This window comes from Oreochromis aureus, linkage group 5 (assembly GCF_013358895.1).
Source record: "Oreochromis aureus strain Israel breed Guangdong linkage group 5, ZZ_aureus, whole genome shotgun sequence".
Lineage (NCBI taxonomy): Eukaryota > Metazoa > Chordata > Actinopteri > Cichliformes > Cichlidae > Oreochromis > Oreochromis aureus.
In genome coordinates this window covers 20004432-20032148 of record NC_052946.1, presented here as the reverse complement: position 1 = coordinate 20032148, position 27717 = coordinate 20004432, and the positions used below count along the sequence as shown (strand labels likewise).

Here is a 27717-nt window from a genome sequence, read left to right as displayed (position 1 = left end):
CTTGATTTCTTCAGTATTAGAAGAAAGTGAAACTCTGCAACCAAACTGAACTGAAAAAAAAAATACACATCTTAGATATCCATGTTTTCTGGAGTTTATTTGAGTTACAAAATATGAAGTGCCATTAGCAGACTCCACTCACATGAGCTTGCCAACCTTCTTCTGTTACAAGTATTTACACCCAAAAATTAAGAATCTGTCCATCTACATTTCCACACTCTGTGTTCTGGTCGACCCAGAGTCCCAGTCTCTCTGTTAAGCTGTCCACGTTGGGTCCATTTTTTTTTAATTCCTTTTAAATATTTAAAATATTTACAAAGTCCCATGTTCAAAAACTCCCAAATCAAACTGTAGCTTGTTCAATGCAAAGGCAGGTGACAGAGGGGTAAACTGCTTCAGTAGTGTGAGAACATGAGCAGAGCTGGTGGAGTTAAAGGAGCTGTTAAACGAACAAAGTCTTCTACAGGGTCACCAAAGTTTTACAAGTTAATCCTCCTTCCTCTAAAGAAAAGGCCTGGGCGAGGAAGTCTGTACAGAATTATTTAAAATTACATGATGAAATGTCTGATCTGTTGCTGAGGAACCTCAAAGATCCTCATTTCTGAACCAATATCAATGAGGACAGATGAAAGAAACAGGCCCCTCAGAGAGTCGTTCAACAACCATCCTTTTTTTTTTTTCTTCCTTCTTCTTCAGAGCATCTCCGAATATTAAAATAAAACTCCAATAAATAGAAATACAGCAGAGAAATGGTCAAGTAAGACTCATTCTGGTTTGATCCATCCCTGAGTTCTTTTGAGAAGGACAAATATACCAGACAGGAGTGACGAGAGAGGGGGGAAAAACATAAAAACAAAAATAAAAGCAAAAAAAAAAAAAAAAAAGACTGATGAGGAAAGAAGAAACAAAAATTTGTTGATAGGACTTATCCTACACATTCCCACTGTGTCCAGGAAAAAAACAGGAAAAATATTCCTCTGGCTTCCTGAGGCTCATCAACGAGAAGATCCATCCTCCCAGCAGTGGACTTCACACAGAGGTGATGACGATCATGAGATGTGGCGAGATGCTTGAAATCCTGTTGAGAAGGTCGGGGGCGAGCTGGGATAAGTGGCTCTCTGAAAACTGGCATGGAGGGAAAATCTGAAGGACATAGGCGGGCTGGAAAGTACAGAGACACATATCAGTTACATGGATATACTGAGATGGGCATGACTTTTTAATATTCAAAAATGTCATTCAGTAACAAAGAATTCAAATAGATTTTCTGTCTCAAAGAGCGAGTGTGGGACTCAGTCCCCAGGTGGGCAGAGAAGTGGGCCACAAAAGTTTATTTTTTAAAATTAAATCTATTTACAAAAATTACTCAGTCTTGTAAGAATTTCAAAATCTATATCTATTTTTTGAAAATCACACTTGTTTTACAGACGCTGTCATAATTGATCAAACAACAAAGAGATCCACAGGATAAAATTCTTAGAGAATAAGTCAAATAGATATTTTTTCCATTAAAGTTCTAAATGACAGCAAAATTTTGTATGAAATAAAAAAACAATAAAACCCCAAAAAGAAATAGTTCTAGGCTAGAGGATGAACTATTATTGCCAGAAGGTTGCTGTAATAAAATAAACAGCCAGTGAAAAAACAAACAAACAAAAAACGACAACAACAACAAAATAAAAGAAACAAAAAACCTGGTACGAACTACCGGGTGTTAGACTTGTGAAGTGTGTACTAGAGATGCCGGTTTATTAAAATGAGAAGAAAACCTGTGCACTTCAACTTAAGGTACTTCATTCAATAGTAGTACCTTCTACTGTACCTTCAGATACTAAATGAAAAAAGTACTGTGCAAACAACATCAGGTAAAGATAGCATGGCACAGGTCATGTGATCAGTCACTTCAGAGCGGTGTGGGTCTGATAAGGACCATCCCTACAATAAATATGTTTCCGGGCCTGTGAAAGTCCCATGCAAGTTATGCATATAGACAAATGCACTTCCAAAGAAGCTTTAACCCTTTACTATGTGGTAAAGACTCCACAAGCACTCTGGCCAAATAAATGTATCCCATCCATCCTGTAGAACCAGTTCTGTGTTTAAGATGAAGTCATCAAATGGTATTGAAGATCAGAAGATTATAAGCATCACAACCTGTTTGTTTTCTCTGTGCTGCATACTCCAGGAAAAGGAAAAAAAAAAAATTAGGGAAGATTAAACCAACGGCCTGATATGCAGCTGAGAAACCCCTTCTGTGTTTAATACACATAAACCAGCCTTTAAAGTGTTGTATAAGCCACATCAGACAGATAATTAATTATTAAAACATTGATGACTCACCTGATTGGAACCTGGGTTGGGGATGTTGATAATACCAGCAGCCAACTTTGTCTGCAAGTAATTGATGAACGCTGCCTTAAGAGCTTGGGTCTGGTTCAGGACGTCATCTTGATCTCGTCCACAAGGCAGAGCAAGGAGGAGACAGTAGTCTGTGTCTCCCTGTGGAAAGCAAAAGGTTCATGTTATTAGCAGACAGAAACTTGCTTAAAACAGGGAAGTAAAGCAAAAATCGCACGTACTGTCATTCTTCTGGCTACACTCTCCAGTTGTGAAGCCTCCAGTCTCATCCTCTGGACAATTCTAAGCAATGCACCTCCTTCTTGTAGGGGCAGTGATCGATGAGCCAAAGCTTTGTTGCCACAGACGAAATGCAGCTGGACTGCAGCTGTGTCGTTTTTAAGTGCAAGCAACCCTTGCCACACAATAGGGTATTTCTATTTAAATGAGACAAAAAACAAAATAAAGACAAAAACAAAAATAACAAACGTATGAGACGAGGCCAGCTTTTGCTCAGACCAACCACCTTGTTTAACCTGTGGGGAGATTCGCCTTACCGTGAGTAACTGCACCATATTAACAGGCTGTGTCATCTTGCCATCTTTTGCCTGGTGGTCCGCACCCTAAAAATTCAAGAAAACACAATTAAGAACAACAGTACAACCCTGAAACTAATCTTCACTTTAAAAATGTTTTCTTTTAAGGTTCAGTTTTCTTTCCTTTAGTTATTATTTTAATTCATAATTATTCTGAAACCTGCAGTTCATGACAATGTTAAACTGCTTTCTTATATTAAATGACAGGTTTTCCATGTAATCCACAGCCATTATGAGGCACTTGCTGTCATTAACCTGTGCTTTTATTGTATAAACCAACTGCTAGTTATGCACGTCTTTTGTACCAACACAGATTTGTCAATACTGATTATGTTGAATGGCATTTTAAGCATCATGCACTCACCGCAGCAGGTGTGACATTCATTGGCGGCTGGGTAAGTCCAACAGCAGACGCTTCAGGCATTTGAGAATGGATTCCTCTCGGGTTTGAGTACATCCCCGGGTAGTCTGTGAATGAACCACTAGGTCCAGGTGGCATCAGCTGAACCCTCTGGGGAGATGCCATTGCTTGTCCGGATTGTCTGATTCCCATCATTCCATCCTTAGGAAGTGGAGAGTGGGCCCTCTTTGCCTCTAAAGACTTTGTTATATCCTTATCGGACACACCTTTAGACAAAGCATGTGCTCTTGGAGATAGAGAGGTCTCCTGAATGTGTCCAGAATGAGAGTCTGCGGTTGAACGATCCCCCTGTTGATGCAAAAGAACACGCATGTCTCTCTGTGCTATGTATGTTTTGTCCAAATGGCTACTATTCCGCAAACTCCCACGTGGATCGGGCTGCAGAGTGTCCAGCTTCAGCTGTGCAGGAGATGGTCTGCCTGTCTGGTGGAAGTGTCTTGATTCTTCCTGTTCCCCCTCATGACTCCGCAAAGAACCTGGGTTTACTTTGAGAACCTTGTCTCTGCCAACAGCCTGAGGTGAGGTAGGCCGTGGCTGCATGGCACCAGACCAAGGGGAGCTGAGCGACTCATTGTGTATGCCGTAGCTCATCACAGAAAGAGGTGGAGTATTGACTCTGACATCTCCCTGGACCAGATGCCCCACTTGAATTGACTGAGTAACACAATGTGGAGACATTCGTCCCAAGCCTCCAGGCACACTATGAGGTGGCATGATAACAGACTGCTCGGGATGATGCACGCCAGCAATAAACTGTTGCATGGCAGGATGGCTAGTGGATAACATACCTGGAATACCCTTGGGTGATGAGGAACCAATGGGTGAAGAGACAAATTGAGAGTGTGGGTGGCCTGACTTACGTGGAGACCGTGGTTCCTGCTTGACCCCACCGAGATGTGAAGGAGTTCTATCACTAAAACCTACGTGGTTTCCAGGTGGAGAGGGCAAATGGGGGCTTATTGCAGGGCTTACGGCAGAGGTCCAAGGCGGTTTGGTTCCATCTGTACCATGAGGATCAGCACTATCCATTTTCTTTGGATGTTTTAAAGGCATGTAATCTTGATGGTAACCTATTACCTGCTGGTTGCTTGGTGGCAGACGCTTCACTACTCCTTGAGGTCCAGATTGGTAATCCATATTTTGAAAACCAGTGTTTTCTTGTTTAATTGAAGACAATCCTGACTGATGTTTACTGGGATGCCCATGATCCGTCTGTGATGAAGGCCCTTTTTGAAGCCCTGACTGGGAATACAAATCCTGCTTGGGCATGGATACCAGTTGCTGAGATTCCATCTCACTTGGTGTTGCTGATGGGATCTGACTTATCTTTGCACTAATTCGCTGGGGTCCCTCTGTTTTTTGACCCGAATGGCTCAATACCACCACTCCTTCAGATGTATTTACTCTCAGACCTGGGCAAGATCCAGTGCTAAGAGTGGGGCTCTCAATAATGAAGCGTGTAGCATTTCCTCCTTCATCACCAGCAGGCAGCCCAGGGTATGACCCAGCATCATCTTTGCTGGGCCTATAAGTTGGTTTGGCTATAGGCATGTCAACAATGTTCATGTTCACCTTGTCCTCAGGCTCAGAAGGATTGCAAACACGGCTGATAACAGATGTGGCAGTGGATGCAATAACAGAGATCACAGACTTTGTCTCAGGAGTCGTTTGTGGAGGTCTAACAATAGGTGGGGCAGAATGCACTGATATTTTACTATCAGACAGTGATGACTTGTTTGACACAATGGCTGTGAGCTGAGAATTACTTTCAGATAGGTTCTGATCTCGAAGGTTTGGCAGATTACTTGAAACAGAACTGCTGCTTGTCAGTGAACTAGTTTTATGTTTGATTAAAATCTGTCTCAAGTCACTTGTGCCATGATCAATATCCTTGTTTTCAGACTCTGATGGTAAAGGCTGGTTTTCCTTGGTTGGTAATGGCATGATCGGTAAGGAAGAGGCACTGGTATCTTTAGACTGGTGGCGCCAGTCTGGTGGAGAAACAGGATTTCTGCTTGTTTGAATGGGTCTGACATTTGGCTTGTTAGCGTGTGGTGACAGAGAAGGGGAGTTGCACTCAGATGGCAAGTGCTGTGGCTTTGTGCATATTGGACTCTTGGACAGCGGGCAAAGAGGCTTAAAATGCTGAATGTGTTCTTCTGAAGATGACTCTGTCTCTGTGTTTACATCTGTAGCTTTGACTGCTGAGGCTTCAGGTTCTGTCTTCCAAGTAGCAGGAGTAATAACTGCTGTAGTTGCTGCAGCAGCAGGTGTCTCAGAAACAACCTTTGCATCAGAAGCTGTACTATCTGCTAATGGGGTTGCCGGTTCCTCAGGTAACAAATGTCCATCTTTCAAATCCTTTCTTACTTGCTTCTGGCTTTTAGAGCGTTTAAGTGTTCTAGGTCTTCCCTTGGGGCCCTTTTTGGGTGTGTTTGGGAAAGTGGGTTCCTCCTGCACAGAGGATGTATTTGTTTCATCTTCCTTAATGTGCTGAACCAAGTCTTGAATCTCAGGTTCTGAGACTACATCTAGATTTGCTGGAGGTGCCTGGGTTATTGAATCAATAGCAGCCATCAGTTCTGACTCACTGGCAGAATTAGATGGTTTTTCTTCCTCTGGGTCACTTTTTACATCTGTATGGGGGACAGGTGGTGTTGGTTCTGTTGGAAAGGTTGGATCTGTTAGTTTAGCAATGTTCTCCACAGCTTGCTCCAGTTCCAGCTCCTGTGAAATTACACTTTTTGATGTTCCCAGGAGCTCCGTTTGGTCTGAAGCTGTATTTTCATTTTCTTCATTGCTGGAGCCTCCTGTGTTAGCATTTGTGCACTTTAAAACCTGTTCACTGTGGTCACCATGTCTAAGCCTTTTTGAAGAGTCTTCTGGAGTCCCAGGCTCTTCTTCTCCTAACTGAAGAAGGTCTTTCACCTCTGTTGCATGCAGTCTGATTTTGAGGTTCTTGAGGACTGGTGACTTTGAATTCCTTGCTTTTCCTCTAAGAGTTTTCTCTTTTTCTGACATGGTTTTCTCTTCCAGGTTGGCGGCATCTGTCTCTTTTCCATTTGATTTGTCATCATGTACCTTTTCATGGAGAACATCTTTACCTTTGGCCAATTCTATGCCTTGTTTGACCATCTCCTCTTTCTTTTCATCACTTTTCAGTGATGGCTCTTCTTTACCTGAAACTGATGACTCTTGCAAAGGCGAGGTATCTTCATACGTGAAATCATTTTCCTGACCATTATCATCAGCTGCCTCAGTTTTGTCCCCCTTCCTTGTTGATCCAGATCCTAGGGATGTGGGCATCTGATTTGATGAACCCTTTGTGTCATAAGGTGGCGTTCTCCCTTTTGACATTCTTGGAATACGTTCACCACTTTCTGATTCATTTGAATCCGTGTCTTTACCATCCAGTTTAGATTTTTCTACTTTAGCAGTTGCACTATCATCACCTTGCCTGCGATTCTTGGGAGGGCGGCCACGTTTATTTGCATGTGTTGGAGCTGGTGGATCTGGTTCAGTATTTTGTTGTATGGCATCTTTGTCTGTACCACGTTTTCGGGCAGAGCGTGGCGACTCCACATCCTTTCCGGAACGAACTGGTATATCATCTTCAAATGGGGTGGCATAGACGGATTTAACGTTTCTTCGTCTTGCTCTGCTTACTGGCATGCTGTGCTCAGAGGTATCGGGATCTGATCCATGGATTGGAGATTTGCCTGTGGACCTCGACTCACCTCTCGGGGATGAACCACGTTTCAGCTTCTCTCTGTCAATGCGCTCACTCTTGCGTGTTGCTTGTTTCTCAATACCTGGTGCAGATGCTACAGGAACAGAAGCAACTTGTGCAAGAGATTTATACTTCTTATTTTTTATTTCTTTTGTTTTATTTTCTTTCTGAGATAAGACTGGTTCATCATTTCTTTCACTGTCAACTGGTACCTGTACTTTACCAGCTTGAGATTTTATGTCACCTTCATTTTCTGATCCTAGTTTACACGTGGATGGAGTCTCTTTCTTGGATACTTCCAACTGCTCAACAAGACTAGGCTGTACTGGACTACTGGCTACAGGTACTTCTGGTTGTGTTGCCTCAGGATCCAGCTCTGGTTCAGAATTGCTAACAAGCTCATCGTGAGACTCGTGGCAAGGTTCTGTGAATGGAGGTTTTACATCCTCAATAACAATATCCAGCTTTGCCTCAGCTGGAGAATGTCTATCTCTATTCAATGAATAGTTGGGTTCAGATGCTGTAATGGGTACAGGCAGAGAATCTGACGTCTCAATTGGTGGGTGCTGCATGGAAACAACATGTTCCTGATCCGTTTCTTGTTCCTTTTTGACAGACACAGGAAGACATGGATCATGGGGTGGGTTTAGCAAAACACATATGTCATCAGATGGAGGAACGTCTTTGATCACAGTTTGAGTGACAGAAGTTGGTTCGAGTTTGGGTTCAGGAACTACATTTTCAGCAGGGCTGATTGGTTTAATTTCTGCCTCTGTGGTAGTTTCTGTTGTTTCAGGTGACTGCAGAGGTTGTTGCTCTTGAACAGGAGCTTTTTCTACTTTGTTTTCATTTGTGGGTATAGTGTCTTCTTTTGCCTCCTGCAGCTGCTGAGTTTTATTTTTCTGTTGCTGTAGTCGTGTTAGTTCCAAAAAACGACTATGGAAAAGGACAACAGGTCCTGAGTCAAGTTCACCATCTCCTGCTGCTTGCTGACTGTTTTGCTCAGGTTCCTCATGCTTGCGTTCCAGGTGCTGAAGTCGTCTCGAGTCCAGCTCAAAGACAGCACTGTGAAGGAATCGGGAGGCAAATAGCTCCCTGCGTTCTTGTTCCTCTGGCTTAGGTTCCTCTTTCCTGTCATCAAGTTTATCTTCTGATCCAATTCGACTCTTTTTCTTTTTCATATACCAGGAAGGTGTTGGTCTTGGTGCTGCTTCCACCTTTTCAGTGTCTTTTCTGTTGCGCAAGTTTACAAAGTGAGGATCGTAGTCTAAAAATGACCAGTTATCTTCTCTGGAAGATGACAGAGATTTTGCACGCTCAAGCAGAGCCTTTGTGTCAGGTGTGATAGTCTGGTCAAGTGCAAAGGAGTAGAATTTATTCTTCTCAAGCTGTGCTTGTTTAGGGTCTGAAACTCTTGGTCTTTCAGAAAAAGGCATAGATGTGGAGGGCACAGGAGAGTGGGGTTTGGGCTCTCTGTCCTCTTCGGAGTCGGATCGTACTTCCCCAGGCTCCAAGTCACGACAAATAGCGTATTCCAAACGTTTGCGATTGTGAATGTTTTTATTTGTATTTCGAGAAAAGTTCAGGTCAGGTAACAAGCCTTGTTTAACTCTGCTCTCCCATCTCTTTTGCTTCTCGTCTTCCACACTGAGTAAAGGAGTACCTGTCTTGTTAACGTGTGTGTTATGTGTCCTTTTGACTAATAGCTCCAGATCTGAGTGAGATTTTTCATCATTTCGGCTCAACTCTTTCTGAGGAGGATCCGCAAAGTCCTCATCTGGAGGATTTGAGAAATGTCCTGGAGGGGAGCTGGTGTTCCAGTCAAGATCTTCACTTTTTTGTTTAAAGCTCCTGTAAACACGCTCTCTCTTTATCCCTGACTCGGGGTCAATCTGGTCTGGTTTCTTTAATTTGTGGGACGGAAAATTATCTGTGACATCCTCAGGGGGTTTACCAACTTCATGCACGAGGCTCCGATGCTCCAAGTCCTCTGTTTCAGTTCCTTGGGGACTAGCTGGTTTGTCAGTTTTCTCAGACTCGCGCTGCTGTTGCTGCTGATGCAAACGCCTGTTTAGCTCCATCTGTTTGCGATAACTTTGAGAGGTATCAATGTCAATGTGGTCTTCTTTATTCTTGGCACTTTTGTTAATTTCAGAATTTTGACCAATTTTTACAGAAGCATGGTGGTCTGGTTCTCTTGTACTGTTTTGGTCTGCAATACCCTCTTGTGAAAATCGTCTGGAGGAAGGGTGCCCTAGATGTTGTCTGGACTCCAGTGGGTCCAAAGATCCCTCTGATTTCTCTCTTGGTACTTTAAGATCCTCTTGACCATCTTTTGGAGTTCCACTTTTTTCAGCTTTGGGTCTTGAATCTTTCCTCTGGGAATCTTTGTGTTTGTCTGTATCCAGTTCTTTCAAATATGTTGTACTTGCACCAAAGTCAGAAGACTGATTACCATCCTCCTCCTCATGCCTGCTTCTCTTCTGACGAGCAGTCCTTCCTGCTCCAGAGTCACCAAACCGCCTTTTTCTTGCAGCACGGCGATCCAAATCTACTGCAGAATCTTTTCCATCAGTTTCAGACTTAACATGTTTCTTGAGTCGATTCCTTCCATCCAAGTCTGAACCATCACTTTTACTCAGAGGGTCAGATCGTTCATTTTTTACTAACAGAGTACTAGTAAGAAGTTCACCATCCCCTTTACATTTCTGTTTTTCATGGACATCCTGGTCTGATCCTCTTCCTCTTCCAGACCCTCCATCGAAACCAGTCTCAGGCTCTGTTTCAGGTAATGGGTTTGATGGGGATTGCCCCTTTGGTTTTCTTGATTTGATCTTTTCAGCTTTGTCGCCTTTCTCTTTCCGTTTTGCACGTTTGGTTTTCTCAGTTCCAGATAAACGATCTGACTGACTGCTCTTCTCGCTCTTGGAGGGATGTTCTAGCAGGGTCTTTTCAGATTTATCAAAATGTGGTGGTGACACTGAACTCACGCTGTCACTTCGTTCAGAGGATTGGCTGTAAACTCGTCGTTCTGAGTCTCTAGGAACCCGCTCAGATGCTGAAGGTGATACTGTTGGACTAATAGGTCGCCTTGGATGGGAAGGGCTCCACCTGCTGCGATCAGCTTCAAAACGCTCTCGCTCCCTTTCTCGTTCCCTTTGAATATATGTGTACTTCCGGATGTCTTGCTCAAAGGGGTCTCTGTAATCCCTGTAGTCTCTTGGGTCTTCATGATAGCGTGGGTCAAAATGATCCCCTTGATAATGTTCAAGTTCAGGAAACCGGTCTCTGCTGCGGGCAGCATACTCTCTTCGAGTGTCCTCTGTATAGAGGCCAGGGGTTCGTATATTCTCATAGTAAGCCCTTTCTGCTGCAAATTCATGATACGGAGCTCTGCGATCCTCTCTGTAGAGTTAAGGAGAGAACACAAAGTGTAAAGTAATGAATTTTGCTAACCTAAATAATTAATTTGCAATTGAAATATTGTCACCAATGGAAGAGAGATTCAAAATATCACCACTTTCACTAGCAGCAAACATTTTCTATCTGCTTAATTTAAAAAAAAAAAAAAAAAAAGGCAAATAAAGTCATTAAACAGAAACAACAACTGTATTCAGATAGCAATACTGGTCGTTTACCGTCGTTCAGGAGGGATTTCATAGAAGTCTCTAATGTCTTGACCGGATGCCTGCATGGATCTGTAGAAAGCCATCTGACTCTCTTGACTTGCAAAATCCACCTATCATAAGTGAATAAAACACAAAAAGATTTTAAAAAAAAGGGGGGCAAAAAACATTAGGATTACATTTTATTAGTTAAACCAGTAATTTTCATTTCACCTTCACTTGATTTTTACCTTTATTTTATTGCCACCAATCTTCCAACCTTTGGTCTCTCTTACAGCTGTCTGAGCAAAGTCGGTGTTGTTGTACAAGATGAGGGCCATCCCCTTCAATCTATCAAACACCACCTACAAAAAAGAAAAAATGAAAATCAGATTTATGGGAGTACTAAAATCAAAAGTATCAAATCTTAAGGAAGAGAAAAACATCACCTTACCTTAACTACATGTCCGTAGCGACAGAAATGCCGCGTGAGGTATTGCTCTGTAATATTGGCTGATAACCCATCAAGCCAAACACATGTTGTAGGCATACTCTTTCCAAAACCGAGCTGAAAGGATATAGATATTATATAGATATTATAAACACACTAATCTATAATTTTGAAAATATACACATACACAGATGAGAAATGGTAAGATTGCTTAGTGTACAAACACTACCTTTAGTCTGTTGGCTCCCAGATACTCTCCATCCATCTTCTTTATAGCCTTGCAAACACTGGCAATATCAGAATACTGGACAAAGGCATACTGGGGAACTCCGTTTACTTTCTTGATGTCAATGTCCTTGAGACAAAAAGAGAGCAAATACAAAATGTTAAACGTAAAATATACAAACTTACTTGTGTAATTCAAAGTCAGAAGGATGCTTACCACAATTTCACCAAAGCGCTGGAAAATGTCAAGAAGCTGTTGGTAACTGGTGGTCTTCTCCAGGTTCCCTATAAACAGTGTCCTTGTGGCCTTCGGATGGAATTCATCTATTCGCCCATCCAAAGGCCTGAACTCATTTTCACTTTCTGTTTCTGGAGGAAGAAATGGATTTATCATTAATATTACTCATATGCTATTTGAATTTTGGTTCAAGCCTGCGGAGGGTATTAATGTGTCCGCAAACCTGCCATATTTATCAGAAAAAATACAAATTTCTGTGACTTTTGTTGCAACCTACCTGGTCCATTCCAGGCAGTGACTTCAATAAGCATGCCGAAAAACAGCTTTCCTTTAGAGACACTAAGGGCTTTTTCTTGATCCTCTTGTTGTCTGAAGAATACCAACCCATAGCGGTCTTCTGATGTTCCATGGATCTGTACTGAAGTCACTTTCCCATGTTTCTTGAATTCATGGAAAAGTCCATCTTTCAAACTTGTGTCTGCATTGGAAAACAGAATTACTACTGCACTACTAAAAACAACAGAATTCCCAACGACTTAAAGAAGAAATGACTCCCACTTTAATCTGTTGATATGAAGAGACTTTCATTTTAGTTTAAATTATTTTTATTTCACAGCTTAGTTTGGTTTACGTGCCACGAGCATGTTAAATGTGTAATTAAAAATAAAATTATAAAACATCTGTATGTGTGGCTTCAGCTTTCAGAAACAATAACTAATAAAGTGATCAATCTCTGTCACCACAAATCTATACAATGCCCTGCAGCAAACAGTAAAGGAAATAGTAACTTTATTCCATTAAACAACCACTCTTTACCATCAGAAACTCACTTTTACAGGAGCCCAAAATAAAGTTTTTAAACAAGGCTACATTTAACTACCTGCAAATTTGATGAGATTCATGTTTCAGATCATGTTGCCTGTAGGAAATGTACTTTCTAATGCCATTGAAGCAAAAACAAATTCAAGGATATGGCAAGGTTATTCAGCAGAGAAAAGACTTAACTTGGTCCACTGAGAGGTAGACGAACATTAAAAACTCACCTGTTGAGCGTACTGGTAGATTTTGCACTTTAATCCCAAAGCTCCTACGGGGCTCTTCAGAGTCAAGCGCCATAGAGGACTGAGGTGGTGCATGTGTAGCTGATGACTGAACAGAACGAGCCTGCGATCCATCACTTGAGCTGCTGTTTGAATCACTGTCAATGAAAGGGGAAAACAATTAGAAACTTCTGTTTACACAAGTCTGAGTAAACAGACTATTTACAAATTGTCCAGCAATAATCCCAATGCTTCGTCCATGGACAAATATTCATCCATCATTTGTAGATTAAAAAAGAAAAAAATTCCCACCTGCCACTGCCTGTGCTGCTTGTGCTGCTGACTGAATCAGAGCTTGAAGATCTGCTGTGAGATCGAGACCTCGGACCTCTCCCAGGGGACAAAGGGGCTTTTTTAGGGGAATGAGGAGTTTTGGGGGGTTGCCCCGTGGTCCGCTGAGGGGAGGGATGCCTTGACTGTGAGGAGTGAGACGATCGACTCCGACGGTGATGGTAAGTCCGATCGACACGCCGTCCTCTGTCATCTCGGTACAGGTCACGTCGTGAAGAGTTAGTAAGAGTAAAAGGGTCTCGGATTCTAGAGTCAAAGTGTGGGTCTGACGCCTCAAAGCTTCCCCCAACAGAACTGCTGCCCGGGCCAGCAGCAGTAAACACAGAGCGCTCGCGGTAATAATCGGCGTTGTAGTGACGCTGTCTGTCAAAAGTACCACTGCGGTCATGGTGTCCATATGGGCTGTGATCATACGCACGTTCACGGCTTTCTGAGCTACTGTAAATTAAGAACAGGACAGACATGAAAATAAAAACTATTAATGAGACTCTTACCAAAAAAAGGAAAATCAGCATTTTCACTTAAAAATTCACTACAGCAATAAATGGCCCAAATACTAGCACTGTCTGTAAAAACTCAAAACAAAAAAAACAAACAGATGACATCTGTCACACTTCTCCAAATCTAAGCCAGAACAAATCTAGTAATCTATACATCTATGATGTAAATTCACAAACAGTCACAGGAAAACAAGCTTCCCAAAACCTTTCAGAAGAACTTTATTTCAGATTTAAGCTATGTTGCTCTTAGTCTCCAATTGTTTTTACTGGCACAGCAATAAACACTGAGGTCTATGGTCACCTGAGGTGTTCAGGGGAGCTGATTTCTGAGGTTGACTGTTCATGAATTATTATGAATATGGGGAGAAAATAAAAATCTACATAAAACATTTCTCCCAAGTATTCAAGTGGACATTTGTTCTAATGATCTATGTGGTATGGAGATTTAAAATGCCATGCAGGGTTTGGATCAGTGCATGAACTGTAAATAATACTTTATAAAATTAAAAAAAAAAAAAAAAAAGGAAGCAAATGCATACATTTCATAAAATTTACTTTTTTTGTAGCTTTTAAGTAATGACTTTCCCTAAAAGCAGTGCAAAACTATGATTAAACAAAGCACGAAGGAAGATTAGGAAATAAAGTATGCAGAGGGCAGAGAAATACCAACCTTTTAGAAAAGAAGTTACCGAAACTAATCCAAATAAAATCTAGGTGGTCAGAATGTGAGAGACCTAGGCAAAAACGCTTCACGTATTCTCGCATTGTATGTTATGTTCATGTACTGAGGACCAGGCCAGTAGATTGTTGACGTATAATCCACAGTTAGGCTTATTTAATTGTCTTCACTGGATGGAAAAAAGGAAGAAAAAAAAATACACAGAAATGGACCTTTATGAGTTTTGCAACATGTAGAAAAAAAAAAAATCATAGGAACATAAAACCTCAATAAATAAATATGGAATAAAAAAAATGTTTTAAAAAGATGATGAGCTTCAGGGTAATCGGCACATTCCAGGTTGACTACTCAGTAAGTTGGAGCCTGAGAGAAAAAATACATCCAATGGGATCGGTCTCGTTTTGCAGTAATTTTTTTTTAAGTTTTATACTGGCAAGGGGAAAAAATATTCCATGGGTTAATGTTAAGTTATTTCACATCACGCAGGTTAGTAGACTCCAGACACGTATCAGAGTAAATAAAATCCTCCTGGACTGGTGGGCAGGATACAACTCCATAATCAGTGGATGTCATCTTTGTTTAGTGTCATGTTACTTAAAAAATGTCTTCAGCTTCCTCTAAGATACTCAGAGTGCTTTTTCCTGATTGAGGTCTCAAACTGCTACATCCATACTTGAGTAATCCAAATGAATGGCAGCTACACCTATCCACATCAGTACATCCAGCACAGGGTATCATATTGCGTACATCCAGGGGGTTACATCCCAACTATCCACTCTTCATGTCTTCATGGCAAAAGCAAGAATAGCTCCACAAACTTTGTTGGTGGCCAGGTGGTTGGATCCTCTATGTTCTTGTGAAATCTTCTTGGTGCAGGGTCCATATGTGGGACAAAATCTGTTTTTGATTAAGTTAATCTCATCCTAACATGACAGTGATACCTTGGAACTACACCAGTCTTTCTTGTTATGTGTAATGACTGTAAGGTTTCTTCCATCCACTCGGCCAAAAGTTAAATCCAGAACAGGCTGTATCCACAAGTGCAAAGCGCAAAAAAAAGAAAAAGAAAAAGAAAAAGTAATGAACAGTCCAACAATTAGTCGTTGCCTTGAGGAAAAAAGCGATATCCCACGATGGAAGATTTCTTCAAGTGAGTGTATAGCTGTACAGATTCTTCCAAAAAACGTGTATCCATAACAGTGATGTACTTCCAGCTTCAAGTGATTCCAGATATTTTTTTTTTTAATTAAAGATAGATTCCATGTTGATTATAAAAAATATCCGCAAGCTCCCCAAGGTAGACTCCCACAAATGTAATAAATCCACAACTCACCAGGATATTCCACACAGATGTAATATCCACATCAGATGTCAAACTCTCAATATATAGTTACCTTACCAAATGATAATGTGTAGTTAATTTACTTAGATCCAATGGGCAAGGCGAGTCAAATAGGATGAAAAGTGGAACGATCCCTAGATTACCTTTGTGTAACCCCTTGAGGCATCAATCCCTTACGGATACCCCCCACTATGTGTTTAGGTTTAACACCTGTGTGATACCTAGATTTCCCTGGATTCGAAGGGGACGCCGTGTCCACTTACCCATCTATTCTCCGTTCATAACGTCCCTCTCTGGAGTGAAGGGACACAGGTGGCCCAAACACTGGACCAACCGTTCCCCTAGAGAATCCTGTAACATCTCGACTGCTCGAGGGAGAGCTGTCTTCCAGGCCCCGAACAGCACTTGGGACTGACCCGGGTTCATTGTAGTCAGTCCGAAGGTCTCTATCTCCCATCTTGTTGACAGCATTGTGAGCCTTCTGTGCACTTTTGATATCCACAAAATCCACAAAGGCTGCAACACCCCCCTCTGAACCGCGTTTTCGCAGAACTTTAACACTCTCCACACGGCCATACCTGAAATGGAGACAAAGAGGAAATTACATATACACCAGCCAAGAATAGAGAATGTGCCAGTTTTTAATCAGCAAGCTGGCAAATGGCATTGACTTTGAAGGCAGGACATTATAACAAACCAAAGGCCACAAATCAGAGGTGAACTCCTCGAACTTACAGTGCTAACAACCGATTATACTGGATGATCACATTTGGGAATACTTGGGTAAAGAGGAAGCTCTAAGCAGTAAAGTATTGATGACGTTTCTATAGGACGTAGGATATGTAAAAACGCAGTATGCTCAAACAGCAGACCACTACCAGGGGCGTGCAACAATAAATCCCATTAGCAGGGATGTTTGTTTTCCAACTATTTATTCAAGTAGTGTTTACGCCGCGTAGCAAGAGATTAGACACCTAGTGTTAGCTAGAAACCTGCAAATGACTTATATGACCCCCGGAAGGCAGTTTGTGGCGTTGGTTTGTTTTACATTTAAGCGCCAAAGGGCAGCAAAACTTGGTTTGCAGTTTACAATTTCACAAATTAACCCCAACAACACCGACTAACTTAGCTTAGTTTAAGCGGCTGCACTTATGAGAGCGGGCGTGAGGCAGCTCTCGTCACTGATCGTAAATTTCCTTCGCTTAGCGATCGGTATATAATACTCCGACGACCAGATAAACAACAGAGTGTGAGGTTTTTCCAATGGCTAAACTAACCGAATGCATTTAATGGTACTATGTGGTTAACGATAGCTGCCGATAGGCTTGTACACATCGTGAAAACGTCTCGACTTCCCACAAAATGGTTGGTTGGGTGGAAGCTTGGTGGCTAGCGAATCCAGCTAATTGCTCCTTGGCGTTCACAAAAGTTCGAGAAATGTTATAAATCGCTCGTCTTGACGCCCGAGCTGCTCTGCTTCACATATTTGACTTCAATTTCCATCACCACGCTACCAATAATGCACATTCAGGACACGAGAAATACCAATACTAGTAAAACTTGAAATGCTAACATTAGCTGTGTTAGCATTGATAGCAGCCGTCTATCCGTCGTAATGTTAGTGAGACAGCTAGCGCGCGCTGTTTGGAAAACACGTAACCTACCGTTTAAAATGCTCCACGATTTTCTCCTCTCGAACGTGTTCGGGTAAATTTCCCACCCAGAGGTGTCTGGTTTCCCGAACCATCTTGCGCTACTCTTTCCCCCTCCACACACATATGATCTCGCACGTTTCTAATCCCTGCCGGTCGGAGGTCCGCCTGAACAAAATGAACGACCTGGGCCCAATGGCCCTGCTAACCGCTTAGCTTTGGCTGCTGCGTCCTCGATCTGTTTTGCGTGGACGTGCACCAACCTCGCTCTGGGTGATTTTGGTTGCGAGACGCGCGTCCCCGCGATTGCTGTGAAGCAGACGGCAAGCAGCAGGCGATTTTCTCCCAGGGGGGATCAAGCCGTGGAAAAGATTAATTAAAACAGCGAAAAGTCGATTTTTTAATCACTTTAAAGCGTTTATTTAAAATTTTGTAACAGTTGCTGACTTGTTGAATTAAAGTTGAACGAATTCTGTAATAACTACTATGTGAAATAGAAAGGCACTCTTTGCAGCGCTGTATCGCTCTGACAAGCCGACAAATAGGCAGATAAAGGCAGTGAAAAAATACAATCTGCTTTACAATACAACGCCTTGTGAGTCCCATGCAGTCAATGTTTTTCCAATTATTATTGGTGTGTTCAGTGCAAACAAGGGCAATGCTTAAATGAATAAATCAATTTTATCTTATCTTAATCAAACTACTGTTTTGACCGTAAAAGGCCCAGAGGGTGCCAGCAGAGGAAGTACTGCATGAGGAAGTCAGTACTGGCAGAGAAATATGCGAGGGTGGTCCTGGACATGTATGAGGACAGCGAGACACTGTGCTGCGGGAGTGACAGATGGGTTCAAAGTGGGGGTGGGATTACATCGGGGTCTTCTTGTTTGCTGTGGTGATGGAGAGGTTAGGTAGGAGTCTCAGTGGACTATGATGTTTGCAGACAACACTGTGATCCATAGTGAGACTAGGTAGCAAGTGGAAGAGAGCCTGTAGAGGTGGAGGTATGCTCTGGTGTCAAACAGATTGAGATCCCCTAGCTCATCTCTGTCCAAAAGTGGACTAAAACTTAACACCCAGCCTTTTTATGGGAAAAATTATATAGAGCATTAAAACAGAGTTTATCTATATGTGATTTTGCTAATAGTTAATCATGCTTAATTCTAATCAAATTCTAATCAAGAATAAACCTAATCTATATGATGAGTAAGAAAATGTAGTTTGAGTAATGAAATGATTTTGATGCTGACTATTTCACCTAGATTCTGGGAGCGTTGTTATGACTGTGCATGTCCTTGGCTCTGTGTGTGAGTGAGAGCACTACGTAAACAGTGTGTAAAAGTCTCCAGCTCGTCACTGTGCATTATTTTGAATAAAAGAAATGATATTAAGTATGTTGTCATTGATAAATACATTCATAATGATAAAAAGTATATTCACATGTAATGTGATTTTTAATTTTGCCTTAAATTATGTGGCTAAAAAGTCAGAAAGAGGGATAGAAACAACAGCATGGGCCTCACAGAGCAAGTCATTGCTGCCTTCTGCAAGCAGGTACTCACAATAAACTCTAAGCAGGCACTAAACATTGCTGATCCGTGTGCAATAACCACATTAAGTGGAATATCCCCCTAAAGTGCAAAGTGCAACAGCTAAAATACCTCTAATGTACCTCTTTTATGTCATGTCTGTCTATTCCACCACCTACCTGTACCACTGTTAAAGCTGCTCTTATTTATTTATGATAGTGTAGAATATATTCTTGTTATTCTTTTGTTATATGACTGTAGTATGACCGTTTATTTGTCTGTATAAGCCAAGTTCAGCTGTGCTTCAAATTTCATTTGATTCAAATGAATTGGAAGACTTTGTATGGAGCACTGCTTCCTTATTGAATTATATCGACAGAAATAAGTGTGCCAGTGGTCAGAAGAATGAAGAATGCAAAAAGAGGAGGTGCTCAAGAAACTACCTGGTACCAGACCCACCTGGCCTTTTTGACGGCCACGTCTGGCCCATGTACCTGAAACATCATTCCTCTCAAGATCAATATTAGAAATCAGGATTAGCTCAGAGTACATTAATTAGTAGTATAGGTAGTATAATTCAAGTGATTTGATTATTATTATTTGATTCATCTTTTGCTTTGCTCCTACTAAAAATAGGAGTAAAACTATTTTTATAAAATATCCTGCATTCAAAAAGTCTCAATTGTGGACATTCCATTTTTAAACTTTTGTGAAACAGTAAAGGTAAAAATTGTGTAAAAATATTGGACCTAGTTGAGGGTTCTTATAGGTTACTCTAGCCTTAAAACTTAAGAGATCCTTGAGGTCTATTTTTCAGCTGCTTGTGGCAGATGGTTGTCCTCTCTGAGCCTGGTTCTGCTGGAGGTTTCTTCCTGTTAAAAGGGTGTTTTTCCTTCCCACTGTCACCATCACATCTGATTGTTGGGCTTTTCTCTCTAATATTGTACGGTCATCATCTTACAATAAAAAGCACATTGAGGTGACTGCTGTTGTTATTTTGCTCTATATAAATAAAACTGAACTGAACTGAATAGCTGTTGTTGATACCTGCAACGTTACAACGTATTGTACCCCCTGATTAAAAAGTGAAGAAAGTGAAGTGAAAGCGAAGTGATAAACAGAAACAAAAATGACAAAATTTTTTCATAAAACAATTTAATACATGTGTACGCACAGAGATATGAATTACCGCAAGTCATTTTGAGATAGTAACGATAAATAAAGCAATTTCACTGGAATCCGAATGAGACTTTGATACTGTGCCGGATAACTTTGTTTTATTAAGGCAGAAGACAATGTTAAAAACAGTCTGCCTGACGATTACTTCTTACTTGTTAGTGGTTTGGCTGTTTGGTTTGATGATGTAGATGCAGTTTGAAGGTGACTAGAGATAAAATATATTAGATTAATTTTCTATCATTTGTTTCAAGTTAAAGTTGATTATTTATGTTTGTATGATGACTGAGAAACAGCATAGTGACTGGGGTTCCATTTATTCTCGTACATTTTTTGTAAAGTGAGTTGCAGGAATATAATTGTTGCTTTTGTAGACTGTATTAAGTGCAAAATGATGAAAAAAAGAAGATAATCTTCAGAAAGCATGATATACTGTAAAAATATAGTTTTTCTCTAGTGAAAGAAGCATTTAAGGCATTTGTACATTCATTCTAAAGGCACATGCACAGTCTCCCATCTCTTTTTTCAGTTTTTTCTTGCTTGCTGTTCACGTGGGATTAGTGCTGACCAGAAGCCAGGTTCAGGTGACAGGGCTTACAAAGCATCTTCCCGTCTAAAGGATAGCAGCCATGCTCGTTCGGTTCAGGAGACAGCTGGATGGCGCAGACCTGCACACAATATGAAAAAACTTATTGCTGGTACTAAACTAATATCTGTCTCTGTGTTTGTATCCTTGCCAATGTGTCTGTGTAATGAAATGTTTGCACACAAAACACCAACCTCACATCTGTAGCAGTTCTCATGGTAGGAACGCCCCAGACATTCAACTGTATAGCTGTCAGTACCATCTTCTTGTGGAATGATAAGCTGGTTGCAGGCACTGCACTTTGGAGCGTATTTCCTTTACAATGTTAGATAAAAAAAGAAAAAGTTTATTACACTTTTAGGCAAATAGGTGGTTTATAATGCAACAGAAGCATTGTAATGACATGTCAAATTAAGTTGAACACAACTGTATATATTGATCCTTTACATAAACCCTTCTAGTAGTTTTTTTCCCTTCGTACCTGTAATAGTCCTGAAGGCAGTAAACTTCTCCAACTTCTCCCTGGGCAAAAGCCTGCTCTCCAATTTGCCTCTTACATGTTGTGCAGGTGAAACAAGAAAGATGGTACGCTCGCTCGAGTGCACGGATTATGTGATCTGTGATAGCCTCTCCACATGCCCAGCAGAGCTCCAAACTGGCCTAAGACATGGACAAAGATACACCGTTAATTACCTTAAAAATGTACGTTTTAATCTGCTTTTTTTTTTGCATTGTGTCTGTTTCTGAAAATGTTTGAGGCATCAAATAGTGCAAGTTTAGCAAGTCTGGTTGTTTTTATGAAAACATGAACCTGGACATCTAATTATTTGTCTTCTCTCAGACCCCCCTGCCCTCTGCATATTTCACTCATCACATGTGATAATTTCAAATGCTTAAACATTTATTTACATGTTGTAAGTATGAAAATCCCATCTGATCTGAATTGTTGGTCCAGTTTAGGGCTCACGATGAGGGGCAAACATGCAAACACATCCGTCTGCATGTGGCTGTTTTATTGCTCTTCAGTCTGTTGTAACACATCACAATGACAGATTTATCTAGCGTTTTGTGGGATTTTATGAAAATCTGGAGCCATTTTTGTTTGAAAGAAACTTTGATTTAACTTGACTTTCTCCGGCTTTCTGGATTCCCTCTCTTACCCACTGTTTTAAGGATACAGGTGTATCACTATGCATGCTCAGTAACTCTGCTGGTTGATTAAATGGTAAATGGACTGATTCTTATATAGCGCTTTTCTACTCTCCCGGAGTACTCAAAGCGCTCTATACAACATATCGCATTCACCCAATCACACCCATTCATACAAGCACTTTTTATCTGTACTTAGTGCTTTTTCTAACTACATTCACACACATTCATACTCCGATGGATGCATCGGAGAGCAACTTGGGGTTAGTATCTTGCCCAAGGATACTTGACATGCAGACTGGAGGAGCCAAGGATCGAACCACCAACCTTCCGATTAATAGGTGACCTGCTCTACCTCCTGAGCTACAGCCACCCCAAAGCTACAGCCACCCCATTAGAGAATCAGTGGTCTCAAGTTGACTGGAGAGGAAACAGAGCAGGGAAATGGTTGCTTTAGCAATGAAGAACTTGGAAATGAATTCGTCTTCATGTATAGTTTTAATGAATGTAGTGAAGAAAGGCATTCTACTTGAATGGGGCAGCTGTGTCCAGCAGGTAGAGCAGGTTGTCTACTAACTGTAGGGTGGTGGTGGTTTGATCTCCAGCTCTCGATGCATTCATCACAGTGTGAATGTTAGACAGAGAGCACTCAGGCTTAGAAAAAATGGGTGTGTGTGTGAATGGGTGAATGAGGCTTGTAGTATGAAGAGTAGGAAGGCGCTGTATAAGAAGCATTTACCAGTCCTGTGAAACATTACATTGAGCTTAAAACATGCATGCACAAATGCAAAGAAAATCCCAAACATGGTTATGAGCCTTTTTTAACCACCTGAGACTCTGTGTCCTCATATGGGGATAGTACATTTTGGGCTTTCTGCACTTTATGCTTCATTCTGCTCAATATTTCAACACTTTAAAAATATTCAGAAGCATTGATGTATTATGCTGTAAAATAAACCAATAAAAAAAATCCTTTCTGTTCAACGATGACGTTTAGTTTTTCTACTCATCATGTCCAGCTAATCTCAAACAGCTAGAAGAAACAAAAGATGCACCCCAAAGAAGAGCTCAGGTTTCAGGAGATTAAAGTTTGCATGTATATTCACAGCTTGGTTAACACCCTGTATTGCACTACCTGGTAACAGTCTTCGCAGAGCGGGATCCCGGCCTTGTTGTAGTACTGTTTACCAGCCAGGGGAATGTGACAAGATCTACACTGGAAGCAGCCATCATGGTAAGTCCTGTTTAAGGCCTCTATCGCAGGTTCAGAAGGAGCCACCGGCTTTCGACAGAAGCCGCACAGATCTGCATTGTGCACACACAAAGTCAAAGCAGGTTATAATAATGTGGCACGCAGAGTGGCAAAGTGTATAAACAGAGATCAGGTTACCTTTGCTCTCTTTGTCTTGGCTGTTTTGGTGGATCCTGTGGATTTGGTCATCTGGGATTAACCCACTAGATGGTGTTCTTGCTTTCACCTTAAATGTAAAGCGCATTATTAAACTGACAAGTTGAGTTTCGCCTACAGAGGTGAACCGCATAATTTAGCAGCGCTTGAGTTTGAACACATACGGGTGTTGTTTAAAAGTGGCTCTGAATGCGACAGGCATAAAAACACCAGCATTATCCACAGCACATCATCAGGACCAAGGCAAACAAACATTTTAATTTCACTGTGGTTTTAAGGTTTGGTTTAAAATGAGTGGTGAATACTATTTTTTTAATACTTCAAACATACCAGTGCAATTCTACAGATTATTTCTAACCCTTTTCACCAGTCACATAAAGACTTTACCTTTTTTTGTGTAAAGACCTGCTGGTGATTCAAAAGACGAGTTGTTGAGTTTAAGCGTTTCAGCCTTTATTCAGTCAGTAAAATTCTCAGAAACTGGAGAGGAAGAAAATAATTTAGCTGTCAACCCCCCACCGCCACTCACCCCACCCAACTGATCTTTGTCTACACAGACATGGAGCAATAAAGTTTTTGTTTATCTACGGGAGCAGTTTGGAAGTTGATGATTTTGTGAAAGCAAGTGTGCACACTTTTAGTAAGATGGTCATATAAGAGCCCTGTTCTTTCTGTTTTGGTGATGGCGCTTTACAGCCACTGTGAAAAGCTTGTGGAAAAGCTGTGGAAAGCTAATCATTCATTGTACACAAAATAAATAGTCATGTGTTTAAAATGTTTGAAACCATTTTTTTTAAAAGGAAATTTGGCATCATGTTTTTGAAGCCGCAAACTGGAAGATTTTAAGTGTCATTTGTTATAGTGACACTGTAAGATAAGTCTGCATACCTCTGGGTTGTAAACTGGCTGCTGGCCTGGGGTCACGGGGTGGGGGAAAGACTCTTGGGCTGGAGGAGGTGGTGGAAGTGCTGATTCTTCAGAGAGCAACTCTCCCGGACATAGAGGCGGTGCATCAGAGGGAGGGGGAGGAGGAGGAGGAGGAGGAGGGAAAAGCTCTGTTTGGCACGAGAACACAGTTTTAGGTGATTTTGTACCAGCATAGACAGCTGATTTCAAAAAACAGACTAATGACAAATTAGATGTCTAATCACATGTAGTAATTGGATCTGATGCGCTGTGCTGACATAAATTTGGTCTACTTGTCCTTTTAAAGTACATGTTAAAATCGAGACCCCCATGGCCCTGCACTAATTTTATTCTGGATCGTTCATCGACCTCCTCGTTGATACTGCATTCTGCACAGTGACTTTTTGTTCACTGGTTCAGGTGTTATATGCTTGATAGAAGATATGCAGGACATGCATTTTACCTTAAGTTCAAGTGTATCCGTATACTGTATATTTCCAGCCCCTGATGTCGTTGTCATTGAGTTTGACACTCTTGCTTTAGTAACGTTTGTCTAACGATAAAATATTTGTGTCCTGATGGGAGTTGTCTCTTCCAGGAAGACACTGTCCTTATCCACGGGGCAGGAGGGTGTAAAACATGGTTTGATGAATCATGGTTTATGGCCTACACATTCACCTTATGTCATCCCAATTCCATATCTCCATGAGAACCACCATCATAAAAAATAAATAAATAAAAATTGGGAACATCTTTTAGGAGAATCTGTTTATCCCTTCAGTATAAGTCAAAGACTTGGAGGATCAATGCCAAGGAGAGCTGCAGCTGTTCTGGGGGCTCATGATGACTGAAAACCTTACCAAAGCACATGGGCTCAGTTTCCCAGACATGAATTAAGCCTTGAAACATTTCTGGGGAGATCCTCATTGATTTTTTTCTTTAAGTCTAGGACAAGGCTCAATCCCTGTCTGGGAAACTGGCTGGTAATGTTAGCTGTTCCTTTAATTTGTCACCTGTCTCACCTGTCTATACACATACACATGGTGACAGCCTGCTCTGTGTGTGTGTGTGTGTGTGTGTGTGTGTGTGTGTGTGTGTGTGTGTGTGTGTGTGTGTGTGTGTGTGTGTGTGTGTGTGTGCGTCACAAAGCAGAGAATCACTTTACACCCACATGAGTGAGTTTCCGTAGATTTACCATGATCTTCCTAAAATAATCTCGCCTCACAATGAACAAGTTAAAAATGTTTATAATCCTTGCAGCTGGACTGAGAGTGGACTTGTTGCCTCTTCTTTCTTTTAATGTGTTTTCTATACACACAGAAAGTGATGCAGTCAGAGGCTTCTGGTTTTTTTAAAACTTCATACTCAAAGATAGAGTTCATCTTCAGACTCATCGTCTTCAGCCTGAACTTTCACTGACTCCAGTGATAGAAAACTGAGTTAATTTAAGAAAACTTTTTGGGCTCTTTTAAAAGTCTTTTAGATGTATAGAATCAATACTTTACATTTTGTGATCAGATATTTTGAAATGCAGGTCAGGAAATACATAAATTCTCATTTAGATCTGGGCCATTTTCTAATATTTTATAGATAGTCTATATAACTATGGAAAAAAATAACAATAAACAGCAATACAATAAATACCTGATGAACTCCTCTGGTCATTTTTTTCTTGAAGCTGTGTTTTGCCTGGTTCACGTTTGGGGGGGTTGTGGCTCTGTGGGCCTGAAACCAGGGCCGAGGACCCCGCATTAGTCAAGCCTTTGCTCTTTAGGCTGCCATAAGACTCTGACGGCAGTGACTTGTCCTCTCTGCTGTGCCTGAGGGCAGGTATGCTGTCACCTGGGCTGACTCTTACAGCAGGATGCTGTTTCTCTCTAGCCGGGGCACTGTGGGCTTGAAGGGCGGGCTGCTGCTGTGGGGTCACGGTGGCTCGGTGAGGAGAAGCCAGAGTGATGAAGACAGAAGAAACCACCCTTTTTGGTGGAGCTGCTGATGCCATGACTGTACAAAAGTCTCACACAGCCTGAAAGGAAGACAGAAGAATAAACTCATGACTGCTTGCGACAGAGAGAAACACAGCATAAACCACAGACTCAGTTTGTAATATCAAACAACACTAAACTACAAGAACAGAACTCATACTGAAGACAAAACAGACATTTATTTCCTATCATGTTGATCTAATTTAATCTAGGTATAGTTGCACAGCTGTATTCACCCGCTTACAGCTCTCATTAACCATAATGAATGGTCCTAGAGTCAGAAAGCACAAATGTGAATCATCTGTATGCTGTAAAACCACTCACACAGGCTGTGTCACATACCTGGAAGAAAATGTGCTTTCTCTTTGCTTCTTTCTTCTTTCCCGTTCTATATCTCCCAAATCTCTGGTTTATTTTCCCTCCTATGAGCTGCCTCTGAGAGAAGACTTTACTCCGGTAGAGAGGGGCTGCTATCTGCAGAAGGCCACTCCTTTTCCTTCTGTACCTCCCTCCGTCAGTCGACCCCTCCTCCTCCTTCTCTGGCTGAATGACAACACCGCCTCCCTCCCGACCGTAAAAGGTGAACAGTTAATCTCGGACAAAGTGCAGTAAAAGACATGACACATTCATCTACTATGAAAACTTGGCAGGCTGCACACACACGCACACACAGACAAGAGTGCATGCACGTAGACACACACCCACACTGAGTTATGCAACATGTGTGCACTCATACCGAAATCACACAGCCTTTTTTTGTTGTTGTTTTTTTAACAAATGCAATACACGGTGCCATAAAGTTCCTCATAAGGTTTTTACCCAGAAGCAAGCAGGCAGTCAGACACACACACACACACACACACACACACACACACACACACACACACACACACACACACACACACACACACACACACACACACACACACACACACAAGCAAACTCCCAGTTCTTTATCTCTCTGCATGCCAGCAGGATGTGACTGTACCTGCCTTTTCCAGCAAATTTCTATCTCAAACTGCCCTCTTTTTCTCCCCTGCGCAGTTCTGCCTCATTGTTCTGTCAGCTTTATTTTCCCTACCTCCCTGGTTGAGTCTGCCTCCCTTTTTTCTTCTCCCTCTTTCCTTCGTCCCTTCCCCCACAACATTATATCACTTAAGCCCTGACTCTCTATCAGTGTCTCATGGCATTGCTTCCATTTGGGACGCACAGAGCAGAAAACACTGTCCGATAATAGGTGCTGGACTTCATCGGGAGCTTTTGTGTTTAGCTTTCCAGGACCAGCGGCATTACGGTGCAGTGAATCAGGGCATTGTGCAAGAGGAGATGTTGGTGTATTAGGAGAAGGGGGGCGGGGGGGTAGAGTGATGTCTGTGGGAGCTATGAAGAAGTGCTTTGTTGTGTTTGCTGTTCCCCATCACAGTCAGTCTTAGTAATATCAGATGTGCTGATCAGCAAATATTATGATTACTCTCTTGAGCCAAAGCGTGTCAGGTCCCTCCTAAAAGTCAAACAGGAAGATGGAGCGAGAGACCGAGCACTGAATAAAACATTCCTGATTGATATGGGTCAGCCTGGAAGAAGAGCGGGAGAGGGAGGAATGTGCAGAGAGGGTTAACAGGAGATGGCGATGCGGAGAGTGATGGGGGTCTCTGTTGTTCCAGCTCTGTGGAAAGGAATGCTGCAGTGATGTCACGGCTGCAGGAGGGAGCATGCCTACTGATGACACAATCCCCAGACCTCCACGCTCCGCCCTCCAACAGCCCAAATCCTCATTAGACCCTCTGAACCTCCTCGCTGCTTTCAGCAGCTTG

The 27717-nt window shown here is 41.7% G+C and overlaps 2 protein-coding genes across 5 annotated transcripts; both read right to left on the bottom strand.

Annotated features, from left to right (window-relative positions):
• Positions 1 to 71: 71 nt before the first annotated feature.
• si:ch1073-335m2.2 (msx2-interacting protein) lies at positions 72 to 17428 on the bottom strand. Of its 4 annotated transcripts, none has more exons than XM_031757175.2 (15): positions 17180 to 17428; positions 15779 to 16093; positions 12956 to 13432; positions 12647 to 12801; positions 11881 to 12081; positions 11583 to 11734; positions 11370 to 11495; positions 11144 to 11257; positions 10941 to 11054; positions 10723 to 10823; positions 3298 to 10489; positions 2895 to 2960; positions 2580 to 2774; positions 2341 to 2499; positions 72 to 1161 (listed from the first exon to the last, which is right to left on the bottom strand). In XM_031757175.2, the coding sequence occupies exons 1-15, from the start codon at positions 17260 to 17262 to the stop codon at positions 1030 to 1032; spliced, it is 9582 nt and encodes a 3193-aa protein (XP_031613035.1). In that variant the 5' UTR covers positions 17263 to 17428; the 3' UTR covers positions 72 to 1029. The 4 variants fall into 4 exon arrangements, with proteins under 4 accessions (XP_031613035.1, XP_039467765.1, XP_031613036.1 ...); XM_039611831.1 differs by having other exon boundaries at positions 12956 to 13429; XM_031757176.2 differs by lacking the exons at positions 15779 to 16093; positions 17180 to 17428 and adding an exon at positions 14165 to 15752.
• A 2409-nt stretch (positions 17429 to 19837) lies between these two features.
• On the bottom strand, positions 19838 to 26434 carry LOC116333899 (filamin-binding LIM protein 1). The gene is made up of 8 exons (XM_031757186.2): positions 26246 to 26434; positions 25563 to 25944; positions 23901 to 24067; positions 22995 to 23082; positions 22740 to 22909; positions 20937 to 21115; positions 20650 to 20770; positions 19838 to 20537 (listed from the first exon to the last, which is right to left on the bottom strand). The coding sequence occupies exons 2-8, from the start codon at positions 25918 to 25920 to the stop codon at positions 20427 to 20429; spliced, it is 1194 nt and encodes a 397-aa protein (XP_031613046.1). The 5' UTR covers positions 25921 to 25944; positions 26246 to 26434; the 3' UTR covers positions 19838 to 20426.
• Positions 26435 to 27717: the final 1283 nt, after the last annotated feature.

Excerpts from the sequence above, each read along its gene's own strand:
- LOC116333899 (XM_031757186.2), bottom strand. The coding sequence starts at position 25,920 with ATGGCATCAGCAGCTCCACCAAAAAGGGTGGTTTCTTCTGTCTTCATC. Across the intron at positions 21,116-22,739 it reads TCTGCGAAGACTGTTACCAG|GCCAGTTTGGAGCTCTGCTG; the intron begins GTAGTGCAATAC and ends TCCATGTCTTAG. Across the intron at positions 20,771-20,936 it reads TGCCTTCAGGACTATTACAG|GAAATACGCTCCAAAGTGCA; the intron begins GTACGAAGGGAA and ends AACATTGTAAAG.
- si:ch1073-335m2.2 (XM_031757175.2), bottom strand. The coding sequence starts at position 17,262 with ATGGTTCGGGAAACCAGACACCTCTGGGTGGGAAATTTACCCGAACAC. Across the intron at positions 11,496-11,582 it reads AGCGCTTTGGTGAAATTGTG|GACATTGACATCAAGAAAGT; the intron begins GTAAGCATCCTT and ends TTTTGTCTCAAG. Across the intron at positions 10,824-10,940 it reads TTGGTGGCAATAAAATAAAG|GTGGATTTTGCAAGTCAAGA; the intron begins GTAAAAATCAAG and ends CACTTATGATAG.